Source organism: Oxyura jamaicensis, chromosome 1, assembly GCF_011077185.1.
Source record: "Oxyura jamaicensis isolate SHBP4307 breed ruddy duck chromosome 1, BPBGC_Ojam_1.0, whole genome shotgun sequence".
NCBI classification, from domain to species: Eukaryota; Metazoa; Chordata; class Aves; order Anseriformes; family Anatidae; genus Oxyura; species Oxyura jamaicensis.
This window is the reverse complement of record NC_048893.1, coordinates 23,100,323-23,126,893: the sequence shown is the minus strand read 5'-3', so window position 1 is coordinate 23,126,893 and position 26,571 is coordinate 23,100,323. Positions and strand designations below refer to the sequence as shown.

General features: G+C 36.0%; 1 protein-coding gene across 3 annotated transcripts; it reads right to left on the bottom strand.

Moving 5' to 3' along the window:
* Positions 1–1,761: 1,761 nt before the first annotated feature.
* IQUB (IQ motif and ubiquitin domain containing) lies at positions 1,762–26,365 on the bottom strand. Of its 3 annotated transcripts, none has more exons than XM_035326852.1 (12): positions 25,520–26,365; positions 25,039–25,223; positions 23,703–23,846; positions 23,414–23,589; positions 23,010–23,165; positions 21,865–22,075; positions 17,833–18,008; positions 12,776–12,946; positions 11,161–11,337; positions 9,338–9,586; positions 5,336–5,521; positions 1,762–2,723 (listed from the first exon to the last, which is right to left on the bottom strand). In XM_035326852.1, the coding sequence occupies exons 2-12, from the start codon at positions 25,220–25,222 to the stop codon at positions 2,598–2,600; spliced, it is 1,956 nt and encodes a 651-aa protein (XP_035182743.1). In that variant the 5' UTR covers position 25,223; positions 25,520–26,365; the 3' UTR covers positions 1,762–2,597. The 3 variants fall into 3 exon arrangements, with proteins under 3 accessions (XP_035182743.1, XP_035182734.1, XP_035182752.1); XM_035326843.1 differs by having other exon boundaries at positions 25,039–25,226; positions 25,523–26,365; XM_035326861.1 differs by lacking the exon at positions 25,520–26,365 and having other exon boundaries at positions 25,020–25,180.
* Between the last annotated feature and the right edge of the window lie 206 nt (positions 26,366–26,571).

Below are 26,571 nucleotides of genomic sequence, written 5' to 3'. Positions count from 1 at the left end.
AACAAGTGAAGCAACAAAGGAAATGTTAAAGAAAAGTTCAAAATTATTTCCTTTTCAAAGCAAAACACATTTCTAAATGTTATATAATGGTAAAAATCATAATCATTCTTTGTTTTTAAATTTAATATCTTTTTAATATCTTAATATCTTTTTAAATTTTAATATTTTTTTAAATTTTAAATTTAACATCTTTTAAATGTAATATCTTACAGAAATAATGTGTAAGATAATCAAAGTACCAACTGAAGAAAACTAACAGAAAATAGTGTATAGTAATTGCAATCATCTTACACACACACACAAAAAATCATTCTAGTTTTGAATTATGTTATCTATACTTGGCCAAATGCTTTTTTTTTTTTTTTAATTTTTCAACAATTCTCTTTCAATATGACATATTCTCATATTCTCTGAAACTCTCAATTTCTATGCTTTCAGAAGCCATTTTTGGACACTGGTTTGAAGGAAGACATGAGGTCTCATTTTATATATAAGTAGCTATTTTTTTTCTTCCCTTGAAAGTACAAAATCACAGACAGCCATGTACCAAACAATACTCAAGTGGACTTTGGAATAAACCAAAAAATTTATGTGGGTGAGCAATTCTCTAGCAGGTCAAACAACTTGTTTGTGAATGGTCACCTGAACACAGAATCTAGAACTCTTCAAGCATAAATCCATAATTCTGCATCCAGTTTCAAGCCCCAGATCAAGAAAGGCTTTGCTAAATGGGAGCAAGCTCAACAGCATTCCACCAAGAAGCTCAGGAAGCAGAAGTGCTTGATGTGAGGACTGGCTGGTCTTGTTCAGCCTGAAAGAAAGAAGGCTTGGGGAAATCCTGATAGCAGCTTTCCAAAATTTATGAAGAGATTATCAAGATTAAGTCAGGCATGCATAGTAAAAGGATGAGAGACAACAGACTCAAGTGAAATAAAGCAGCTTTCAACTGGATAAGAGAAGATTCTTTTTTTTTTTTTTTTTTTTCCAGGTGAGGAAATAAGGCACTGGAACAAATTTCTGGTAGGGGTTATGCATTCTCTGTCCTTGAAGGTTTTCAAGATGTGTATGGATAAAGCCCTAAGTAATTCAGTCTGACCTCACACCTGCATGGGCTTCGAGCAGGAGCTGGGGTCCTGAGGTCCCTTCAAACCTGAATTATTTTATGATTCTGTAAATTCAAACACCACGTGGCATTGATATCAAAGGACTAGTGGCTTCTTACATTTGTTCATATTATTTCCTTATTGTTTACTGAAACCACCTTTCAGCAGTTGTATGTTTTTAAACAAACATTTAAAAAGAAAGAAATGTATAAAGTAGGTTACTGTCTATATGATTCATGCTTTTGCTGTTGCCCTTCAACCCACAATTTTCTTCAAAAATCCTTTTATCACTCAGGCAGAGGCCCAGTCTTAGCAGCCATGCTTATCTTAAGGCTCAAGCCCTGGTAAGTACATAAATTAATGGGAATGCTCATGTGCTACTAGTTCGTATACTGAACTAAAATACAGAATCTGAATTTAATGGCAAAACCAGTGGAAAGACTTCCATTGATGTTAGAATGCATCCAGTCAGTTGAGTCTACAAGTTCGTGTTCCGCTGAAGGAGTCAACCTAGTTACCAGCTGTTTGGTTCTAAATATATGCTTATCTCTATTTTTAAATGCTACTGCTTTTACTAGACAGTTTTATATGTCAGAGCAAAGGGCTTTGCCATTGGTGAAAGACATGTCTAGAATAGAGGTTTCAAGCAGTCAAGAGGTTAGCAATTTTCTGTAGCACTTTATTGAATGTACACTATTAAATATATTTCTCTGTAATGATAATCAAACATAACCATAACTTTGTAAGTTCAGGGAAGCAATTAACTTCTACTTTAAATAACAGAAATTCCTCAAAAAAATAAACATTCTGAAAAGTCTGCATTGTGTATTTTCAAATTTTAAGCCTGATTCACAGTAATTTCATGATCTTGGATACAATAATTTTATGCTGGCAGTTCCATTATGACCAACAAGATAAGCCATAAAAAGCGAAGTTACTTTTTTACACCGATGTTTCCAAGTCAAAGCAGCCAGATTTGGAAGGGCATATCAATTGTGTTGTTCTATAGGAATGTAGAGTTTGAGTAGTTCTCTGCCTGATATGCTTAAAGACAGAAAAATACATTTAATATATTAATATAAAATTAAATAAATTATATAAAATTAATATATTGTTACTTTTCTAAGTGAAAGATAACAGAGTTAGCTAGATTTCCTCAAAAGCAATATTACACAGAAACAAATATTCCAAGCAATGCAGGCATGCACAGCAAAGCAGTCATAGCTCATAAATGTACATAGCTCATCAACAATATTCTACTTCTTAAATAATGAGGTTATAAAACATGAAATATATAATATTGAATAATCAAGATCAAATTATTTTACAGGCAGAAGTTTATTTTGATGTTTTACAATTAAGATATTGGTAAAAAAAAATCTTCAAAATCAAGGAAATTGTATTAATCAATAATTCAGTTAACTTCTCTAACATCAGTTAACTTCACCTGAGTTATGTTTTTGTACTGGTAGGAATAGGTGTAGCTATTAAAAATTAACTTGCATTAGCCTGTTTGTCACTCCTAGGCAAAAATGATGTCATTGCTGGGATCTGAGCAAAGTACTTTTTCGCCCGGATATGTTTTTGTTTTATTCTGTGAACAAACGCTGCTTCATAAGCCTGAAAGAAAAACCAAATGCCATTAAATACAATGAAAATATTAAACAATCGATTTATATTTTAGACAGTATAAATAGCGACCCTTCAATGGACTAGGCCATATAATTTATTCATATACATTACAGAATGAAATAAAACATTTTGTAGTTCTATACTGCTACCTTATGGTCCAACAGTGAAGATCACTAAGCATTCCTTGTGAAATGCCATCTTTTAAAAACAGGAACACTTCTGGTATTTTTTATCCATCAAAGATAGAATTCATTCATTTCTTTTCAAGTAAGAAAAGTTGTATGTATCTTTCAAAAATTAAAAAAGACGATGGCTAAATATCAGCATGTGGAAGGTAATAAATACAGGAAATTTCCTTCCTAAGAATGACGATGATTAGTTACAAATAATCATGGAAGCAACAGTGTTTGAGTCAGCAGTGATAACATATTTTCACTATTTCTAGTGATTAGTACTATCTCAGATGATGCTGTAAAGAAGCATAATATTTAGTTGGGAAAAAAACACAAAAGTTTGCTATCTCTATAGTCATCATTATGAATAAGAATCACCATTAAATAAAGTGCTTAAGAGGCTTTTTTTTTTTTTTTTTTTTTTAAATGAATGAGAGTGATTCAACTTACAGCATTTTAACTTTGCCTCATTTTCTCTTATTTCACACTTATTTTTTGAACAGAGCTTTGGCCATTACCAATGAAGAAAGGCTTCCTTGCTGGCCCATTTCCATTTTTGTAGCAAGAGTTAACTACGAATAATGTACAATTTTAAGGTAGGCTTGCATATCTTATGTGTTGCTTTTCTGGGCTATCTCCCACCTCCACTGAAGCAGGAGATGCAGAGGAACCTTCTACGACCCTCTACCAATCATACAGTTGTTCTCCAACTTTGAATTAAATCATTTGGAATAGGAAAACTAATGGTTCTTTTCAAGGGTATATACAGAGCGTATACCAGCTTAGAACACGTTTAATAAAAAGCACATGAAATTCAAGACTTTTACTTGTCTTCACAGATGAAGTTTGTTTACTTTCTGCTTTTCATTGTACTTGATTAATATAAAAAAGCTGAAAAAAAAAACACTCTGTACTCTAATGTAGTTTAAATTTCATTACTTGGGCAGAATCCAATGACATAGAAAGTTTAAATCCAATCAGAAGAAGGTTTTATTGCAGTTACATGAAAGTAATGAAATATTTTTACTACAATTTATCATTCATATTAAAAACACGAGTGTAATCTTTGGACCTAATCAAGGTAATGGCATTTCTGACTATGACATCCAGACTTAAGAACATAAACCAGGTAAGGGCATAATCAGAACCTCTGCCTGCTGTGAGGGCAATAACATAGATTCACGGATGCATAGAAGCATTGTTAAACTGCCTGAAGAGCCTTGTTAACTGGAAGTGAGATAGAGGAGTTGATAAAGGAATTTCCAGCTTGAAACTGATTTTAACTTTTAAAGGTAATGCTCATATAAACACTGCTGCTTGAAAACACAACTTAGGCATGCACAGACAAAAATATAGATAGCTGAATTCCCTTTATCTTTAGAATTCCCTAACACATTTTGTTCCCAAAGCAAAACTTTCACTGAGTAATTAATTTCCTCTGTGAATTTAGGTCTCAGATACTCTCAAGACTTCCATAAGGACTAATATCAGAAGTTGCATTTGTGTTGCATACATAGTGCGTTAGAAATTGAATTAAGAACATCCTGAATAAAACAATGCTATATAACAATGACCTTGGATCACTACTTACATAAATCAGAAACCTACAGGAGAGAGGCTTAATAATCCATTACTAATCACAGGACAAACACAGTCCCCAGGATTCTCTCGTGCCACAGAAAACTGAATACCATATGATGTCCAGTGGAGTGAGTTATTTACTTACCCCACTACTATGTTTAGATATGGGATTTGGGGGTAGTGGTGTTAAAATACACAGTTTCAATTACTTCTTTAACAATTCTTAAGTTTTTCCAACTCAGAGCTGCCATTACATTTGTACTATTTAATTATAAACTGTAAGACTACATCTTCAGTGGCACTTAAATGTAAGAAAGTGGCACTATGTAAGAAAGTAAGTTGAACCAAATTTTATTCTGAGAAATCCTTACGTTCTAGACAAAAGGTTATACATGCCATTCTGTTATTTGATGATAAATTTATGAGGCCAGGAACAAATGAGGCTAAAGCCTATACTAGACCAAAAGTAGACAGGTGTCAGAGTATTTAGAGCTTAGCATATTTTACACCCAGGCTGGCTATGTCTGAGCACAGATGAGGGAGCATCACAGGTGTGGAACGGTTCTCAGTTAGCAGCATGGATGAGGCTACTTAGCTTCTTGAATTTCAGGTGGGAGAACCAGGGCAAGGCAATTTAGGTATGTGGATGCGAGCTGTAGTCTGCCACCTGCCCTCTGGACTACCGCCTTGTCTATTTAATAGTACAGACATAATTATTTAAATAGATATAGTGGGCCAACTTAAACATGCATGAGTGTAAGGACTTTGGCCAAACATCACTACACACAGGATTCTATTAAAATGTAATAGAAGTATTGGAAACAAATTAAGCCCAATAAATTTTACCTCTTGAAGGTTACACAGCTTAAGATGTGCATCTGCCTCATCTTTAGTGAGGAGAATTGTGTTCCACGGAGACCACTCCTGCTGCTTATCCCATCTGACCATCACCAAATCATAGAGGTCACTGCAGGCACTAAGAGCAGACTGACAGCCCCAGATGTTCTCAATCATGTACTGCAAATCTTGCAGCTGAAATGGAAAATGGGTAAGAAAGAAGAAACTCATTTAATTCTACAACAAAAACATGGTAACCATGCAAGAATCCAAGCAAGTCTTTGAATAAAATATTGTTCTATGCACATCATAAAATCATTTGGTTAAAGAACATCTAGGTATATGCTACATCCTCCTCTAGCATGGTGTGGCAATTATCAACTACATTTTTTTGTCATCTCTAAAATGCTACATTCTTACTTTGATTGTTTCTACCAAAGCAATTTCCTACCTTCCTTTGACATCCTGATTGCTTAAATGCTCTTATAAAACTTCTTAAATCTCATGTTTTTGTTTTCTCACATAGCATGCTTTAACCTGCTCTTCTTTGGTTAATAATAATAATCCATCTCTGTTATTATTGAGATGTTTACCATTTCATTCAGGGCTTCAGAATTACTGTTATCGAATTATTACTGTTATTACACTACTAAATTACTTCAAGTTTACATGTAGTCATGATAATATGGTGTGGAAAATGTAGGAAATTAGGCCAATAAAAACTCTCACCTGTGACAGACCCTAAATTGCCTGCTCTGCTTTCTTCCCCTCACTCTGCTGTTGATGTGAAAGAGTTTATGGCGTTCGCGACTCTGTTACTCATTTTACCAAATGAGGTCACATATGATCAGGTAGCTACACTATAACATTAACAAAATATAATGGAAGGTCTGTTCATAAAGGTTCTCTGGTACAGAAAGGTCTTTAGATATACTTTTCACCCATGCTTCAGGTTATTTTGCATTAATTTTAATTTGTTTAATTTATTCCTAGCTGTCTGAAATCACTACTAAAACTTGATAAAAACAGCATCTTAAATGAAGAAAACGAATTTAGGACAGCAGTTACCACTGAACTTTGGCAACATTTTGAGATGCCTTCCATTGATTCTTCTCTGTATCAGTCATGGAAATATTATTAGAAGATTTTTATCTACAGGAGCCTGTAAACAACAGACTTTTAAACAGGTTTTCTTCCATCTAGCCTTTTGAATAAGGCTCATTCCTCTAAGGAGAAATCTTGACTTATTTTGTTAAAATAAACATTTACATGTTACTTATTAAATTCCTGACAAAGGATGAATGAAAGTATGCCAGCACAATGCTTTAGTGATATGCAGCCTTAGATATTTTCATTTATCTTGCTTCCAAAAATCCAGAAGCCTATCTAAATTCTTTCCAGCGAAAATGTAGATAAAAGCTTGGCTTAGAACTTCCACTGATAATATGTGCCTACTAATTCCAGGAACATAGGATTACTCCTACGTCTGGTCTTAAATCTGGTCCTTCGGGGCCTCCTTTATTAGGTTTCACTAATTGCTTCTGTTTTCAGTATTTTCTCCTTTTCACAAAATTTTGAATAACTTCCATATCTTCTTCTAAGAAGCCCGAAATCTGTCAGCAGACATATTAGCAAGTACTACTAGTTATTTTTGTGTGTGTGAAGCTGTACATCTTAAAAGAATTTGCCAAAGTCTATATTGAAGTATATAAGGTCCCATGCAAAACAGATCTACAACCTGACTCTTCCTTTTTCCTGAATTATTTTTTTCCCCTGAAAAAATAGGCAAAAGCTTGTTCTATGTTAAAACTTGTCTGGTTATGGGGGAAAGTTTGATTTAAGAGTCAACTTCTGCACTTTATATGGTAGACATGTTTGGCTGTGAAAATTTATAGTTCATTGATTTCATAAGACACTCTGTCCCTCCATCCCAATAACTTGTCCTGTTCTCACAAAAAACAGGAATGCCCTTCAACCACTGCCATGTAACAGGTTGGGAGCAAGTATCAGAGAGCACTCAGCAGCTAAGACTGGGAAATGAGGGTAGGCAACAAACTGATAAAGGAGGTAAGAGTATTCATTAGTTCAAATCATTACTCCCATTAGGTTTTGCCCATCAAGAAAATCAAAGCCTTACTATGTAGAATTGATTCTAAGGAGCACAGCATAGTTAAACCCTCTGAAAGAGTTAAAGGCAGCCTCAGGACTTGATAGAGCTGCTGAACTAGCTCATTTTGATACCACAAAGCAGGTCTTTAGCTTCAGTAAGCTGAATTTAGTGGAGCTACCGTAACACAAATCAACTGCTTTTTTTGCCTTAGCAGCACTCAAAGTGTTGGTTAGAGCATGGTTAGAATCAGTATGCAAGACATCTGAAGAAAAATCTTCTATCTTATCACAAAGGTCTTGCATCTATCCATAGACAATCCAGCTTTGGTACTGCACTGGACAATAAATCTAGCTGTCGTAGATGTTGCAAAAGACTTCTAGTTGTGCCAGAGTCATTTTGGATGCCTTGGAGCTCTTTTCTGGATACAGGGGAGTAGAGGACAAACAGTGGTTGTTAAGGGAAGAAAAAAAATCAAATAGCTCAGAAAAATGTAATAATTCAAAGAAATGTTAGAGGAAAAGAAAAAAAAAAAAAAAGGAAATCATTAACTTAAGATACAAATCTCTGCTGTTTAAATATTTACAGCTCCAAAGAGAAGTAGTTAATTTGGACAAAAATGACACAGAGTATCCAGAGATGCTGTAGTGGTAAAACTGCAATGGCAAGAGAGGGCTTTCAGTGTCAGCAGTTAAAAAGCAGTCGTGTTTCAGTGCATTAACGGCCACCAGCATTCTGCAAGGTCAGGCATCTGCTGTTCTAATGCAGCCAAAAGTGTTTGCTGGAAAAATTTCGTAAGTGATGTGACGTGAGAGACATCCAAGTGAGTTTGGAGAATGTTTACGTATTCAAATAAAGAAAAAAAAAATGTTCCGCCTAAGTAGAAACCAGTATTGACAAGCAAGCATCTACTAAATCCAAACTCTTCTACTATATTCCCTAGCATAGGGGTTATAATAAAAGATCCAGTCTTCCTTTTGGCATATTGCTGTCTGGCTTTTGTTTGCCTGGTTGTAGTTTTAGACATCCTGAAAATACAGTTCAGAACTGTCTTATGAATGTTGATGCCGTAGAGATTCCTATTTCTAAATCACAGAACATTCAAATGAATTTGGGCTGTTCAATTTTCAAAAGATAACATTTTGCAATTATTTTAAAACTTTCCCAGTGGATATTGGATGTCAGATTCTTTTGTTGACAAAACAAATAGTAACAACTAGGAGACAATTTGCCGAAGGTAGAGGCAAGAAGTTCTTTGAACTGACTTGTTCTTGTAATGATCATTAAGAAACATTACCTACTTAGAAATTCTGCAGAGGATTACATATAATTACATATGATAGTAAATAATTTAGAAAAATAAAATATCTAGTGAATCTCTCTCACTGAATGCAAAGCAGTAAAAATTCCAACTATACAGATGCTCTGCTGACATAAAACAGAATGTAAAGACCTTATTTTATTTATTTTTTCCTTCTGAGAACATAAAACTATTCAGCTGTATTACTACAACAATCCAGAAAAAAGGGGCTATGGTTGTATTATTAACACTACGTCTTCAGCAATACTACAGCCATGAAAATGTCACTGTTCCTTTACTGATGATGCCAGTGTCTTTAAGCAACAGTATCACCATAGCACGGTACCAGAGAATCTAGATCATCTGAGTCTTTGACCTGCTAGCTAATCTTCTACCTTCTTTTAATATATTGCGTGTAACCACAGCTATATTTCAAGAGCTTAAGTGCTTTTTCTTAACGGCAGTGAACATCACATATCACGGGGAGAAGTTTTTGTAGCTTTTAGCCTATTTCTCTTCCTGTCAACTACATCCACAAAATAAAGGGAAAATTAGAGACAAAGCCACCAGTTTCCATTATTAGCAATGATCTCTCAGACAGTACCTGAACTAAGAAAACAATTTTAGTATCATCCTGATAATCAGCTTCAGACTTTCTGAGATTTTCTAGTATAAGTCTGTACTTCAGAAATGATTCTCGTTGCCGAGCCTCATTATCAAGCTTGCAACACAAGTGACATCTGCCAATGGTGCGGGAATTAGCAGGAACAGGAAATTCAGTAGATGGTAAGTAATTTTCGCAGCTACGACAGAAGTTAACATTTTTATAAAGCTTTAGAGGATCTGGTGGAACCTAAAAGATTAAAAAAAAAATAAAAGGTTAATTTATCACAATGTATCTTTGCATTACTTGTGTGCCACACTAACTCTACCATGAATAGATTTTCCACATATCTATGCAAATATTCTAATATTTAAAAGCCACTAATTTATTCTAAAATACTCAATGGGATTTTTTTTCTTTTAAATAGAAGACCGAAATCCATTCTATTTTCTTGCTGTACTTGTTTAAACCAGTTATACAAATCAGTCAGGTTGTTTTTTAAGCTATATGAACACCTTCTGCTCCAGTGCTCTTCCTAGTGCTTTTCTGTAAGCAGACTGTCATCTTTCCAGAATGGCTGATAGCACAGAAAGCAGAAACCAATTCTTCAGCATTTAATTTTTCATGTGGAATCTGCTCTTCACGTCAAAGATAAAGCCTTGAGCTTGCAGGCATATTAATACTTCAGCATAGAAATACAAAACTCTGTGTCCAAAACAATACTGGAGAAGACAGTGGACTAAACTTGCTAACAACCTCATCTTCACCTTGCTTTGTGGTTCTGGAAGGCGTATAATGCAGTCTGTGCAGAAGGCCCAAGTCTGTAATTGGGTAGCTTAAACAATCTGACAATCCAGCTACCTACCGTGCTCATCTGCCTTTCTTTGAAATGCCCAGAGGCTGTAGTCACTTTGACTGTCTGCTAAGGAACTGCTATATTGTTTATGGTCTACAGAAGGTTACAAGGTTAAAATATAAGTGCAATTCAACCTTGAACTCAAGATACAGTTAACCAAAAGCTACAAAACCAAAGCATTTCCCGTCCCCACTGTCTGCTACGACCCTGTCTACTGCGTAGACAGTATGACCCTGTCTGCTAGGTAACCCTGACTATAAACTTAGTGAAAAATTACTGTTAATTGATTCTAAATCCCATTATCGATTACTAGGTCCCTATCCCTGAGACGCTATCAAACACTCTAAGAGGAGTCCCCTCCTGATACATGAAGAATACATGTCTCTGCCTAAAACAGCCATAATGGATAATATTTTTATTACAGTCTGTAGTTAGAAATCACAAAAAAAATAAAAATAAAAAAAAATCACACAACTTCAAAGAGGTATCTTCCACCTTGCTGGATCTCCTTTTCATTAAATAACAATTGGTTGTAAAACAGCAGCTCATCACTTTGACAACAGCAACATTCCTCCTTCCTGGACTTGTGAGACATTACACCTTCTTCCAGTGGAAGAAAAAATGCTTTGCAATTATGGCATTTTCAGATCTCTCTGTTGGTTGGTGTTGTTGCTGTTACAATTTACTGTTACTACCTTGTAAGATCTGTAAGACCATTTACAGTTCTCTCTCTTTACTACTTGCTACTTCTCAGGTTGTTAAAACCATGTTAAAACTATGCTTTCTATATGACTATATAAGATGATTTGTACGAAAATTGTATGTATTTTTACTTTATGAGGAACTCCTCCAGCAATTCTACAGCAAAAAGAAATAAAATAAAAAAGCATTCATGGTTTTCAATTCCTTTTTTCTATCCTATTTAGTTTCATGGCCATTGAGTCAGACTGCAAAATAGGAACAATACCTTAAGTATCTTTGCAACTTCAGGGTTAAAATTGGGCATTTTAATATACTGAAGAAATAATGTACAAATTCTTTTCCTCAGTCCTTCTAAGTTCCATTCTTTCACCTCTCTTGACATAAGATCAACTTCTCTGTCAATTAATTCCACTATTTCTTTTGTTAATTCACATGCATGTTCCTGAAGGGAAGTACAGAATAAAAAGGGGAAAAAAAACACCACAGCAATATAACAAACAAAATAATTCTAACACAGATACGAAAGCAAACTATGGACACTATGCCATTCAGCATCCACAGCCCCTTACATTCACAATACGAACAGAAGAACCTGTAGTGTCTTAGGAAAATAACCTCTAAAAACACTAACGTAAAAAGCTAAAAAAACTAAGAATACTTATAGATTTTGCTTTAAGGAGCCTGTATGTATACTGAAGCTATGAAGAACTGCAAATCTGGAGGCACTAAAAAACACTGAGCATCTGAGATGAGGCACGGAACACAGGCGCAGTTTTCAGCCTCCAAAAGCCCCAGGAAGTCCCTAAGAAGCTTTGGCTTCTTTTGACACCCTCTGGCTATATGACAAGAGCTGTAACATATATACATAGTAGATGTGCTTGTAGTTTTTTTTTGTTTTGTTTTGTTTTTTTAAATAAAGCCAAAACCAACTAACCAAACAAAACACACACACAAAAGGCCTGAGAGATTTATAAGCATCCTTGGAAATTAGTAATTTCAATACTTCAAATGCTTATAAAGAGATACTCCAGAGATAGATACCAGGTGACTCAGTTCAGGGTTTCTTCACCTAAAACATGAGTGCTAATTTACAGGAATTCTAGACTTTGATTATTACAACAATGATGACTGTATTCAGATGGGCAGAAGTTCATAAATTAGCAATGCTCCCAATGTCATATTGACTTCAGATCAAATTCTGCTATTACCAAAGGCAACAGGAAGATGCTAGTTTGTTTCAATAAGACCAGGAAGCAACATTCTATTCTAGTTTGATGTCAACTTATCATCTTGAAAGTGCCTTAAAGTAGAATTTCAGAAAAAAACAATAAAGGATTTAAAAGGAATGCAGCCAGCTTCTATTTTGCTAAGAATACTGGCAGTAGCAGTGGGGCTGGGGAGTGAGAGGTAAAAGAAAAATAAATCAGCATTTGCCAGCCATAAAAGTGGCAGCCAAACTAACAGAGAAATGATAAGGTTCTAAATGGAGAATCTTTCAACCAAAGGAACATCTGTTTCAAGAAAAACAAAAAAATAGTAACAGGCACTTATGTCTCTGTCATGGTTTTCATCAAGTTGTTACAAATATTAAGCTAATCTTTGTCCTATATTTGTATTATTTTTAACACACAAAAAAGACCAGAAACTTAAAATTCTAACACAACTTGAAGAAAAACGTGTACATCACAAAGTGCAATGTGAATTTAGAGTGTACCTGGAATATAAATTATTCTCTACATTAGACTCTCTCTTGCTGCCAGCTGATCACGCTGGCACCTATTTGCCAGAAGAAACATTGTGCATGTATTGACATAATTAAATGACTGTACCTTTGGAAAGTGTAGCTTCAAGCCAAACATAAATAGAAAAATACAACATACCTTCACTGTACATTTGAGTGTTAACAGCACATCTATTCTCTCATCTTTTGGGATGTCATTCATGCTAACACTGCGGTAGATTTCAAGCAGTTCTCTGGCACGGAGTGTGTACGGTGTATCCATTTCAGTGGTTTTTCCATCATATGCTTTCCATCTCTTGGGTTCTGCACACTTCAGAAACAATTTGTACAACTGAGCTATTATAAACTGATCACCAGCTGAACAAGTGCATTGTTACGTCAAGTTTCACCAGAGCAAACAGATTTGACTTTAATGCTTGAGGAACACAAAAGGCTAATTCTGTTGTCGATATTTCTACAGTACCTTTTCCACCAGAGCAAGCATTCAATTGCACACTTTGTTTAAAATTGCAGGTCATGAAAATTTTGACTTGGACTATATTAAAAATAAATAATATTCTCCTACAGGGATACACTCTACTTCTTTTAAAATGAATTTACTGACAGTAGTGTTAGAATACATTTGCTCTGTGTTTCATCTCGCAGTCATAAATCCCTCTAAACTATCAGTAAGATCAATGGGACTGTTGACTGTGTAAAGATCTCAAATTTAAGGCCTCAAAGGCTACTGCGGTGCAAAGCATCTCCAGGGAACCGTTCTATTTTCACTAGCTGTACAGGCAGATAGAAGACAGACTCTGATAAAGCTGACTAAGGTTTAGTATGAATTTACAGCTTATTGAATACTTGGCTGGTTCCTTGTTTGCAAACCTAACTACAGACCATATGCCTACCATTCCAATTCTCTTCGCACATCTTGAACTTCTACATTGAGAAGTTACATGGGATCAGCTGCACTACTCCGTTTGAAGAGTTGGAGCATTGTCTTCTTTCTGCAGGACTGGCTCTGGTTGCTGCCCACACTGATACAGCATGGGGCTAATTAACCATGGAGGCAGATATGTAAATCCAACAGAAAGATGGCATTCAAAACCCTCTCCCCATCATTGCCTAACTCCACTCCTCTTCCTTAATCTTACAATGAGACAGTTATTTTTAATTTAATTGTGTGTGTTAATAATTCATTTTCACTCTGTTTGGAACTTGAGTATTCTAAAACTCCTGTGAACTTCACTTTGATATCTCAGTGTAAGCTAACTAGAGCAACACTTCATGAAACCTTCGGATGCCTGAGCAGTTTTGTGGATATGATTCTAGTATCTATGTGATCATTATTATGATGGCTTGTGATGGTGAGAGGTCATACAAACAGCAAGAATGTTAGATAGATAGAACAGATAGGAGCAGTCTTCACCACATCAAAATAGGACTTTGGTCTTTTAAAATGATAAAATTAGGTAAGCAAAAGAAAGACAAAGTAATTGAAAAGAGGGCCTAATACTGGATAAGGTTTAATTACTTTATCAGTGGGGATGGAACTATAATTAAAGTATTATTAATCAGAGATCACAATCCAGATCCAAAACTAATTAAGAAATGCAACAGCAAAACAGACGTTAGTGAAAAGTAGAACTCTTAATTCCTTAATGAAATCTTTGAACTTCTGCAAAACCAGAAAGAAGCTTTTTTCTCTCCGTAAAAAGAGAAAAGGAAGCATTCTAACATAACTTCGTGACTTTGTTACACTAACTTTGTACAGTACTAGAAATACTAAAAAAAAGGCAAACAAAAACCCACCAACTTAGAAGAAATATCATGCTGCAGCTTTTTCATAAGGTAGATGGGTGACAATCACTGATTTCCACAGTGTACTTAAATGCAGTACATACATTTGATCCTCTACAATGAAATCACACTTTGTCAGACAGAAAGGTCATCTGCTTATGCGAGGGAGAGTCATTGAGCAGAGTTTGCCTAGGAAATGGTTACTGAAGCTAGGTTCCTTTGATAAGTTTACACAATCCAGATATGAGCTAAGTCTCGGGGTTGTACACTGCAGACCACCTGTAATACAGACCAGCTATATTATGATCACATTTAAATTATTCAAATCAAGAAAACCTATCTGTAACTTCCTCACTACCTCATCAAAAAGGGATATTATATAAAATACAGCAAATTAAAAAAAAAAAAAGAACAAAAAAATACAACAAATGATGCAGCTTTTTATTGAAATAAATACAGAGGTCTCATCAATATGAACAAGATTTCAGGTGTTTCAGAAATAATACCAAGCTCACTGATTTCAGGACTATTTTCATGAAGTATTGACATAACAAAACTAAAATTACAGATTTTTTACCCAGCTTTCTCCTGCCTTTTGGTCTGCTGGCAGTGCTGTGGAATTTACAATAATGCTGTTATCTGTATTACTTCAGAGTGCAATACTATTATAACTGCACTCTGCTTCGAGCACAAGAAACCAGAGAAAAGCACCTGAGAGAAACACAAGAGCACAGATACAGAGAGAAAAAGGTAAGCAAAGCAAAGAAATAGAATTCAGATGTGTGCAGAAATAGCAAAAAGCTTGAAATGTATGAAGAGAACAAGTGTTAATAATTACAGAAACACCTTTAAAAAATCCAATTTTGCTCTCCAAAATTTGAATGCAGAAGAATGAGCTTGGTGTAAAAAAAGACCCACCTAGCAGGAAGCATACACATGACCAGGAGAAACCACTCTAAAAGCACACAGGCATGATTAGGGTACGTGCCTAACTTAGGAATGACGGGAACAAAAGTTTCCATGAAAAAGCAACTTTCAAATCTATTTTTGCAATTGGCTATTGCAGTGAAGTAGAGCTGCTTGCAGTCTTCATACATGAAAGGCATTATTACAACTTCAATGGCAAGTATCTGGATTAACATTATCAGTTCAAATCTGAAGAAATAACTGAATAAAGTGGCTATAATCCACTCCAACAATAAATTTCATGTGTTTAAATTGCCTTGTTACAATCACTATGAGCCATCCATTCAGTTTGACATTTCCTTTTTTGTCTTTTTTTTTTTAGTTGTTGTTTTTTAAGAAATGTGGACTTTATTACTTTTATTACCTCCTGCGTTAAGCTGCTATGTCAACAGGTTAGTCCAATGCACTACAGTTGAAATGATGTTAAAACAAAACAAAAGAAAAAGCAAAAAACCAAACAACCAAACAAAATCATGAAAAGATGCAGAAATTAAGCTAACTAGCTTGTCAAATTAGAAAGAAATTAGTCTTTGTACTGAAACACGAGCACACACATGTAAAATATTAATAAATGAATTAGTAATAAGTGCTCCTGAAGTATGTCCACTGTTTAGAAAGAGACATCTCTTGTCTCTCAGGTGTATCATGCATCTCCGACCATCAGATTTCACTAGGAATTCTGGTACGGGAGAACATTTTGCTTCTGATTCCTAAATGCAAGAAAACTTTCTAGAATAGATACCAGAAGTAATCTATACAGGGTAACACATTGGAAAGCAGTGCAGAAAGGAAAAATAAAGATAGAGATATAGTTAAGAGAGAAATATATTCACTTTAGACTGATCCAGGCTTCTTTTCCTGGGAGGATGATAAAGGAATAGATATTAAATAGTAGAAGCAAATATTTAACATAGAAATGATTTGTGGTTCTTGGTATCATTCCTAAAAATTTAGTTTCCCTGTTTTTTTGCACTCTTGATAGCAGTAAGAGAGAATTCAGTCACGTCACGGCAATAAACCTGGTAGCAGTTCCCCCAGTATTTCAGATAAGTAATTTGTTCATAATGAAGAAAGATGATAGACTTTATCAAATCATTTTTTTGTGGGCCTGTTCCCATACATCAATAACAAAATGAATGAAGAGCTTCCTTTAGACAAAATGTCACTTCTGAGCACTAAATAGTCTAAGATAAAAAATGTTAGTATTCCAAACCTATTTCTCTTCATAATTATTTCACAGTCTCTGAAAGCAGACAGAAAAAAAAAATCTTCTGAGGGGTTTTAACTTAAAAGGACTTTGTTTTTTTGTACTTCACATTAAAGAGCCATTGAATGTAATGTCTTTCTAAATCATCTTTACATGAAATAATTCTCTTTTTTTTGTTTGTTTTCAAATAGATGAGAGCCCGAAGAACACTCACATGAAATTTCATCCCTATGATTACACAAAAATAAAATCTCAAGTTAAAATTGTAGTTCAGCTGAAACCAATGAATTAATCACTGAGTTCAATAAGATAGAAGATTCAGCTAAAGCTCTCTTGGGTTTCTATCCTGTACAGGAACACAGAATAAATACCTCCTTTAAAGACAGGCATAAGATTACCTAGGAACAGAAGCCTGTGCTCAATGGGGAAATAAACAACAAATCTAGCTCCTGCAGTGTAACATTTTTGAGGGAAGAAAAAAAAAGAAAAATAATAATTAATTCTGTGGGGTAAAATTTAATTTTTACAAATACTTAATGAATAATTAAAAGTTTGCATTTAAGTTTAAATGCAATAGCAAACTTTTTCACTATAGAGAGCAACGAACAGAACATACCAGAAGGAAGATCATTTAGTCGTTAGTTTTGTTTAGTGAAACTGAGTATTTTTGAAAGGGAAGCTTATACGCAGATTTTTAAAGATACAGAAAATGATTAAGAAAGAACATAGTTTCATGCATGAATTCTTAGATCCTAATTCACACAATACAAAACCCAGAATAATATGCAATGTCCTGATATTTTATAATGGCTTAAATTAGCCATTCTGAGTTCTGTTAGAATTTGAGCCTTCCATGATGTTAAAAGTGCCATTAGAATCATGTCCTTTATGCAGGATGGTTACAGAACAAAAAATTAATCCGCTCAGTGGTGATTTTTGTATTATACATACACACAGCTACTTTTGTATATGAAAAATCTCAAGTGACAGTTCTAATGATGCACTGTTCATCCTTCAATAATCAGAGTGCTAGGGAATTCTCAGCATGGAAAAAGAGCATCACTGCCATGAACCACTAGAAAATCTGGATACAGAGAATATTACAGAGAGGATACAGAGAGGACTCACATGGATAACTGGTAAAGCCATAAAAGTTACTTTTGGCTAGTAATTTACAGATGCTTTTTCTGTTCCTGTACTTCAGAACTTTACGTTCAGCCTAAAACTACTTTACTAACCTTATTCAGAAAGTGCAGTACTGCTTTTCGTTGATTCTCCTCATCTGCATTTAGTTTGTGTCTCCCAATGGAAGCAATCAGCTGTGCCTCTTGCTCTAGAAGTCCACAAAGTGCTGCCTTTCTTTCAGCTCCAGTAAGAGTTCCGTTAATCCGTTCAATCTCCTCCTGTCTCCAAGCTACAGGTATAAATATTTTAGGTATTTTTTTTAGATGCTTTCCAGTGAAATTCCTACTTTTCTATTCAAGATATAATTACTTTTAATAACAATAAAAAAGTTTCCATGTTGGGAAATTGATTGTTATACATATTTTCAGTACACACAAAATGGCACAGAAATTAATGTAAATGATACTGGTGTTCTAAGAGTGTGGAATTGATGTACACTCACTGTCAAGTCATACTCCAAACTCAAAGACAATTTAAGAGAAAAATGAAAAAGAAGAATAATTTAGTTTCTGTGGAAATGCAGCATGCAATGATTTCTTCATGATTTTGCATCTTAAATAATGATATGAGTTGCAAACAGCTCCGAATAATATGAACTCTAGGATCATTTTAAACAAATGCTGATCAAACTCTCAAGAAAAGATACCATGAAGATCCTCCCAACAGATTAAGAACAGCATCTTACTGCAGTGCCACTGGTATGCAGTGCTTTGAATACCACTGCTTCTCCCTGCAGAAATGAGTAAAACATAAAGAAGACTGACGTCATCCAAACCCAAGATAAAACTTGACGGACAATCACGTTTAGCTCTTCAGGTCTTAACGGTGAACATTGAGTGGTACCATCTTTTGCCACCTAAGGCAGATGGAAACACACTTATAATTAGACAATCACTACTTCACTCTCCACTTTCTCTTCTAAAACTGAATCCTTTGAGTAGAAGGAAGGGACACACAAGCCACTACATAATAATGACAGCAGTGAGTGAATCAGTACATGCTGTATGAGCACCTGGCCTTCTCACTCACAGGGTCAAATTACCAAACCACAGGTACCTGCTGCACTTTGAAGTATAAAGTAAATAGTATAAAGACCCATCTATCACGGCTTATTTTGTGGTACCTGTTCTTCAAATATAACTGCTGATATGCAGCCTACATGCCTTTAAAGGAATCCCTTGATGAAATCATTATGTTTATGGAAAGCTGTTTTGATTTGCATACATCATAATAATCCTGGCTTTTCTGAAGGGTCTGTTCCATCTCAAATACATCCTGATGTTTTTGTAGGGAATTTTGTAAGATCCCAAACTTCAATAGTCCTTAATAGCATCTCAAAGTGTCTTGTTACTATTTCAGAATATTTATGCAAAAGCAAAACACAGGGTAGAGAAAACAATACAATGTGATGCCCACTTACTGAAAAAGCCTATAACATCCCGTATCAGGTAAGATTAAAGGCAGGAGGAGGGAAGGGAGGAAGGTTTATATTCTGCCTGTGGCTTCCTTATCTACAATACCTTATGTTTTCTATTTTAAAATATTTCAATCCATTTCCTTAAGGCTCTCCAAGCTTTGGTATTAATGTGACAGCTGTCTGACAAATTCTGAGTACCCAAAGACATATTTTTAAATAAAGCTATTTCAGCAAACAAAAGCACAGCATAGAATTAATTTACATGAAGCTTTATATACCTGAAGGGGGCAGCAACTTCAAAGGTAGAGTTAAACACAATAAGCAATTTTGTACTTGCAGAAATGAAGGTGCTATGGAATGGTTATCCATACTCACCTACTGATTCACCGTATATCCATTCTCACCTACTGATTCACCATTCATCAATCAAGTTAAAGACATTCTTCTCAGATTATGTTTTGCAGATAGAGATTGGATCATTATAATTTTTATTCTAGTGTTTTTATTGAACAAATGAAGTTGTTCATACTATTCAAATAAATAATGAACGTCTCCATATGCAGACACGTAGAATATCTAGATATACCTCATTTGCACCAGACAGTAGCAGGCAAGTTTTTGTACCAAAATGAATTGCTTCTACTGGCTGACCCTGTAATATTATCCCTGTGTTGTGATCAGCAGAAATAACCTTCACAATCTCTAGAGGACAATAACCTCATTCTATTACTGTCACAATGATTTAGCTTGTGTAGACTGGTGACACTATAAGAATGTAAAAGTAGTTTCAGATGCAGGTAGGAAAAAAAAAAAAAAAGCCAACTTCCTAGAACCACTAAGCTCTATTATAACAAAGAGCATGACTGCAAGTCTCCAGAGAAGCAACTAGTCAACAACAGTAAACAAGCAAACAAACAAAAAAAAAACAGATTGCTACCAGCCAATTATTTTTAACAAAATGTTAAACGTACATTTCAAATTCCAGTGTTTAGCTTGTTTCTTTACAGCTCTTGAAGTGGCACGTGTTTCTCAGGTTGCCTAGATATTAAATTCCTGAACGCACAAAACTGGAAGTTCTATTGTTTGTGAATCCAACTGTATTAAATTAGGCAAAAGAGACATTTATATAACCATAAGTTTTAAATCTAAGAATATCAGGAAAAGTAGTGCTTAAGCACAACTTTATCTCAACTTTGTTGCTTCCATTGCAAATAAGTCTCTCCACGCACAAAGAATTGGATCACAGTTGACAGCACATTAACTAGGAAGAAGTTTTTTAAAGAAAACACTGGAGAAATTCAGATACTAAACAGTAGCACTTGCCAGAAATTGAGAGAAAAAATTATCAGTTGAATACCTTGGGTTTTGATTATCTAATTAGACACACCTTTAAAAGTGCCCAATTCTTCAGAAGTAACAAGCAATTCTTCTCTGAGGAAAAGAGGGAAGGAAAAAAACAACCAACCAAGCACAAATCCCAGGAAGATATAATCCCCAAAATTTTAAATCTTAAGACCAGTAATAAATTTTTACATTTGTCACAAAGAACAGTAATATTTATACCATTTACACATTTAGACAAAGCAATTTGTTCAGTGTCACACAAAGTATGACGGAATTAAAAGATAAGTGTGTAACCTGGGACTTCTTGAATTATGAGCCTAAGCTATATGAATAACACATGCCATCAAATTTATTTACTCAGTTTACAATAGGAAGAATAGTTGGGATGGTTTAAGGTAGTTCTGGTAGCTTTGCAATGAATCAGGTAATCCATTAGGTCAGATCTGCATTAGGAACAGTAAGGTAAAAACTGCCAAAGAGTTATTATACCATAAACAAGCGCTGTAGGCTTGGATAAAATATGAGTTATAGAAGTGACAGTGCAAGATTCTTGCTTAAAAGGAGACATTTTAAAAGAACTCTTGCAGGTTTGTTTGTTTGGTTTTTAATATGCTGGTACATTTCTATTGGTTCTGTTTTTCCAAAAGGGCATATGCTAATTTTTTGTTATATTTACAACATTATTCTCCTGTAAGATTTTGAGCCAATTATCTGCACTTTATTTTGCCAGAAAAGTTTAATTGTCTGTATTAGACATCATCCACTTTGATAGGAGAAGTCTTTCAAGATGCCCTGTAGGAGTCTTGAATGGTTTTTAAATTTTTGACAGCAGTTTCGTGAAACATTAGAAAGGAAAAGAAATGGTGACAGAAGAGGACATGGACAAAAGCAAAAACTTCTTGTTATCTCTTGTAAATTTCTGGGGAAAATGCAACCCATTATGAAAATATCTGTATTAAATCGCAAATGATGGATCTTAATTGTGATTTTTTGATGGCATTATTTTCAGTGACTTAAATGCATCGGAGTTACTTTGAACTTCTGATTCTTAAAAAAAAAATATTAATTAATTGTTCCTCTAGCTGATCTTACATCATTACAGATTAATGTGAAAACAAACAAACAGGCAAAAAAGTCCTGCAAAACAGCACAACTACTAGCGCCATTCTATAAGCTGGTAATTTCCTAAAAAGCTTCTAGAAATAGATAAAAGTCATGTAATTCCTTAAAACAAAACAAAGAAAAAAAAAAAGAAAGAAAGCCAGAAAAGTTTTAGACTGTACTCTTTTGCTGTTTTAAGAGCGTCCCTTTAAGAAAAACTTACATTCTAAAGCATGGTAAAGCAGCTCAAAGTCTTCTTTTGTTTTAGGGTTCAGTCTTCGCTCATGCTCCCTTCTCACTTTGTCTTCTTTCTCTTTTTTCTTTCGTAACTCTTCTTGTGCCTCCCATGCCAGCCTCAATCTCTTTTCTTCCTTCAATTTTTGTACTAGGTTTCTAGCATGCCAACGGCGGAAATATTTCTGTAATACTATTACCTACACGTGATACAATACCAAAAATTCATCAATTTAAAACCAAACAGCACAGCTACTTGGGTTCCATTTCTACAAGATCTTAGAGGTGTCAACTGAGGCTAACCAAGTAAGTTCTTACAGAAAACTTCTAACCAGAAGATTTTAAAGCATCTGGCTAAACATGTCCATACAATTATCCCACTTAGACACTTGGGGAAACCAACTGTTTATCCATTTAGTTACACTCAAACTGCCTATTTCAGACAATTAAATTAAGAACTAGAGCATTTACAAAGCAGTGTCTAGGCTAACATGACGATAAGTCGTACTTAAGTTAGGTGTGCAGTCACTGAATAGGTGGTTTGCATGAAGAAACTCAGAATGCCTAAACAGCCACCTCTGCACAATCAGCGTACAGAATCTGTTGTCAGAATCACCTTCCTGAAGCAACTCAGTGCACCAAAAGAATCTCAACCAAAAAGAACCCACAAGCCCACTGCATCTGTCAGGTCTGTTTAAAAATAAATATATAAATACGTACATACATACAAAAACACAAAATCCAGAAGTCAAATGCAAGTCGTGTAAATCCCAATCCAATACTCCAGCTATTTGAGGCTGTACATGGCATTAAAGTCCTTCTAAAGATATGAGAATGCCATAGGGACAAACCTATTTTAATCCCTAATATGTATGGAAATTTAACTTACAATAGAAATAATTACATCCACAATGTGTAATATTTAAGAAACCATAAGGTCTTAAACGTTGCTGAAAACACTAATATTGTAAATGTGCAGACACACTTACCCTATATCAGAAAGATTACAAAAAGTGAATATTAAGCTGACATTTGGAAGCTGTTGGATTTACACATTGAACACTCTTTAAATATTCAAATAACCTTTGTACTACTTTACTTCGCAGATGCAGTTGCAAACAGATGAGAACTTACAGCTTGAAGTCGACGTTTATGGTATTCTTCTGCTGTGAGATACTTTCCAGGTGTTATTAGTTTGTCAGTCACGTTTGACACATACAGGCCGACCTTAGTCATCTGTGTTGATGTTGGATTTGCTGTTTGTTGACGTTTATTTTTTTGAAACACAGTCTGGGGAAAAAATGCATGTCAAATTGTAACAAAATATAGAGATTGTATTGATCCTCATTACAACAAGTACAAAAATTAGCTGTTTATTAAAAAAAAAACACAAGCCTAATGATATTAATCCATTAAATACATTCACCTGCATACTTATTACTGGCTTACTTCCTCATTCCTATTTGAAATAATTGTGTCAATATTCTATTGTTTAGAAAAAAAAAAAAAAATCTAAAAAGACACTACAAAGCTATTACCTGTGTTTCCCTACAGAATAATGTAGTTCCTTTTTCAGGTCGTTTTTTGGGTATTGTTTGTGATCCTGCATTATGAAATTCCACTCCTGTTATTCTGTTCTTATATCCACCCAGAAATGGTTTACGAAAAGCAGGTCTTTCAATTTTTACAGCTACATCTTGGAATGTATCAGAATCTGTTCAAATGAAAGTTCCAAGACAGAAACATTGTTTCTTCTAGTAACAGATTGAGATTTTAAAATGTTTGTTTATCTATCTAGATAGATACACATTTAAGAACACCATTTACCTGTTTGTACTCTGACAGTGATGACATCAGGCATGCAGTAATCCTGTTGAACTGCTTTCCTACCAAAATGTCCCAGATCAAGATGCAACTTCTCAGACTGGATAGTTTCATGAAATGTAGCCATACTCCACATAAGAGTGCTTCCTTCAAAAAATAAAAACAAAATTAATTTCTGATACGCTTCTCAAAACAAATAAAATACCTCTTTCAGGTTTACACCTAGATGATTTTATTGAAACATTGTAAGGCAGAATAATCATAGATTTTTAAGCTGGAAAACAGTTTGCTTCAACAGAAAGTTGAAGCAGCATTATATGCTATTTAAAGAGAGATCTAATGTAATACTGTTACCACATAAAAAGTCATTCATGTTCCAATTAAAAAAGTTACAGTATGTAAATATATGTTCTATTTGCAAGTACATAATTTTATAACAGTTACCCATGTACACAGCTAACTTTTATTGAAAAACTGAAACCTGCTCCAGCTTAGACCCGATCTAAGCATATGATGGCCGAATCTGTGTGGTCTTCCACACGGTACTTGGCTTTGTGGTGTTGATTCAAAGACTACGGTATGAACCAGATTCACTTAGCTTGAAGCTTCAAAAATCACTTCTTTTTGGCTTAGAGATAAGATACACCATCTGGCTTTGGTATAGTGCTCTTCCCAGGAAGTGATGACCAGCTACCTGAAATAAGAGCATCTGAACACAACCCAGCCAAGAGGCAGGCAGGCAGCAGCTCTGTATTATCACTCACTGCGCTCACACGTGGAATGGGATGCACTACCTTCAGCTCTGAAGACCTAAGGAAGCCGGGCACTGAATGGAAAAAGGGAAGTCACACAGGACAGAAGAGAGAAGCACAAAGTAAGTGCACAAAGTGCTGGAGTGTTTCAGGGACTGCAGGAGGAAGGCATGGAGTACAGAAGGGTGACAGGTAAGTTACAGGAGAACCTCAGAAAGGTAAAATAGCAAGGTGACTGCTATGATCTAACCTAAATTGTTAGAAGTCATGTTATATTTGAATTGTGCACTGCTATTTTTAACATACCTGTACAAAACACAAACATACTCATATACATTTCTGAAAACAAGAATTGCTCTATAAGATGTCATATTAGTCTATAAATTGCTATCACAATGTGAGATAAATAATACATTCCTCACCTTTTCATTCAAATTTTATATAAGAATTTAGAAAGTCACTTCGAAACCAAAAACCTGCAAATGTGAACAGAAGGAGGGTGTGGGGAGTGCAAGAAGGCTTAATCAAGTTGAAGAAAAAAAATCTCCTTAAAGCACTAATGTCCAACATTTTAATAAGTTATTTACCTGTCACTGTCGAACTTGTCACATTCTCTGACAGCGCTGCGTTTTGAGATGTTTCTTTTTCCCTTTCTGAATTACTTAATTCACGTAAGGTAGAGTAACTCATAACGGTAACAGGAGATGCTTTCTCAGGTGATGCACTGAACGGGCCATCTGGCTCACACACACCTTGCTCACCATTTTCCATCACTTCGTGATGACCTAGCCCTTCTCCAGGTGGCTCATCTGTCTGTGCTGTGCCAGCACCTCCAGTCAGCAGAGGCTCACCCCGTGGCTCCGCATTCCTGGCCTCCCCAGCCTCTCCTGCTCCTGCGGGCGGCCGCTCTGCAGCTGGTGTCTCTGCGTTAACAGCTTCAAGGCTGCGGTCCGATGTGCCTTCCATTTCCTAAAGGATGCAAGTTTTTAGTCTTTTAGCAACAATAACCACAGTATCTAGTCAAAAATGTGTACTTTTTTTTTTACTGTCAACCACGGGGACAACACTGTTCTGAAAAACTTTTCCTAAGTCCTTTCCCAAACAGCCTAGTTAGAATAGATTGACATCTTATTTTCCTCCAACTGCAAAACACTTAGCATCTTCACGGGTCTTTAGCAGACATAACGCTGCAGCACGCTGCCAGCAAGCGGTCAGCAGCCCCTTTACATACGCATGTATCTATATAGATACATACATACATAGGTGAAACGTGCACAGGGAGGAATTAACAGCAAAACCAGCCGGCAGCCAGGCCCTCCCTCAGGGCGCACACCCAGGGGCTCACCTCCCCTCAGCGCCCCTCAGGGCGGGCACCACCAGGGGGCAGGGGGTCGGGCCGTTGGCCGCCCACCTCCCTACGCTCCCCCCGGCCCGGGGCGGTTCGGGGCACGGCTGGGACCCCCCGGCACGGCGGTGCTTTGCTCGTTTTCCCCCACGGCTCTGTCAGGGCGTCCCGATACGGCCGCTCCCCGCAACCATGGCAGCGCGGCCCCGGGCATGCGCCCTGAGGGGCGGCGGGGGCCCGCCGGGGAAATGGCGGCGGCAGAGCCGTGAGGGGACGGGGGCACCCCCGCCGCCAAACCCCTCGCTTCGTGCCGGCCCTGGCTTGTTACGGGGTGAGCGGGAGGGTGTCGGGCATTTCCTCTACAGGCAGGGGAAAGGAAGACCCGTGTGAGGGGATTCGAGGGATGTGAAGCGACGACCTGTTGCTGGTGCTCGCACAGGTGTCTCAGCACGCTGCAGGGAAAGCAAGAGTACAGCGACCTCGCACAGCTATTTTAGAGATAAAAGGCACAGCTGTGTGTCGCCAGGATCTGGGAGGATCCTAGAAAAAAGTTATATTGAAATATGAAATTATATTGAAATATATGAAATTACATCCACATGCCATGTAACAGCATGCCACGTTCATGTTACAAGGTCTCACAGACGTTGTTCAGCTTACAAACACAGGCCTGCTTCCCATAAAAAGGGCAGAAAGAGCCCTTTTTTCTGGACTGAACCTGGTAGAAGAGGACCAGAAGTAATTCTACAGTCACTTTGTCCCTGTCGTATAACCA

Coding starts and splice junctions, on each gene's coding strand:
- IQUB (XM_035326852.1), bottom strand. CDS start 25,222: ATGGAAAATGGTGAGCAAGGTGTGTGTGAGCCAGATGGCCCGTTCAGT. Junction 23,847..25,038: donor GACAAGTTCGACAGTGACAG/GTAAATAACTTA, acceptor TATTTTTTGAAG/GAAGCACTCTTATGTGGAGT. Junction 18,009..21,864: donor GCTTTACCATGCTTTAGAAT/GTAAGTTTTTCT, acceptor TTATACCTGTAG/CTTGGAGACAGGAGGAGATT.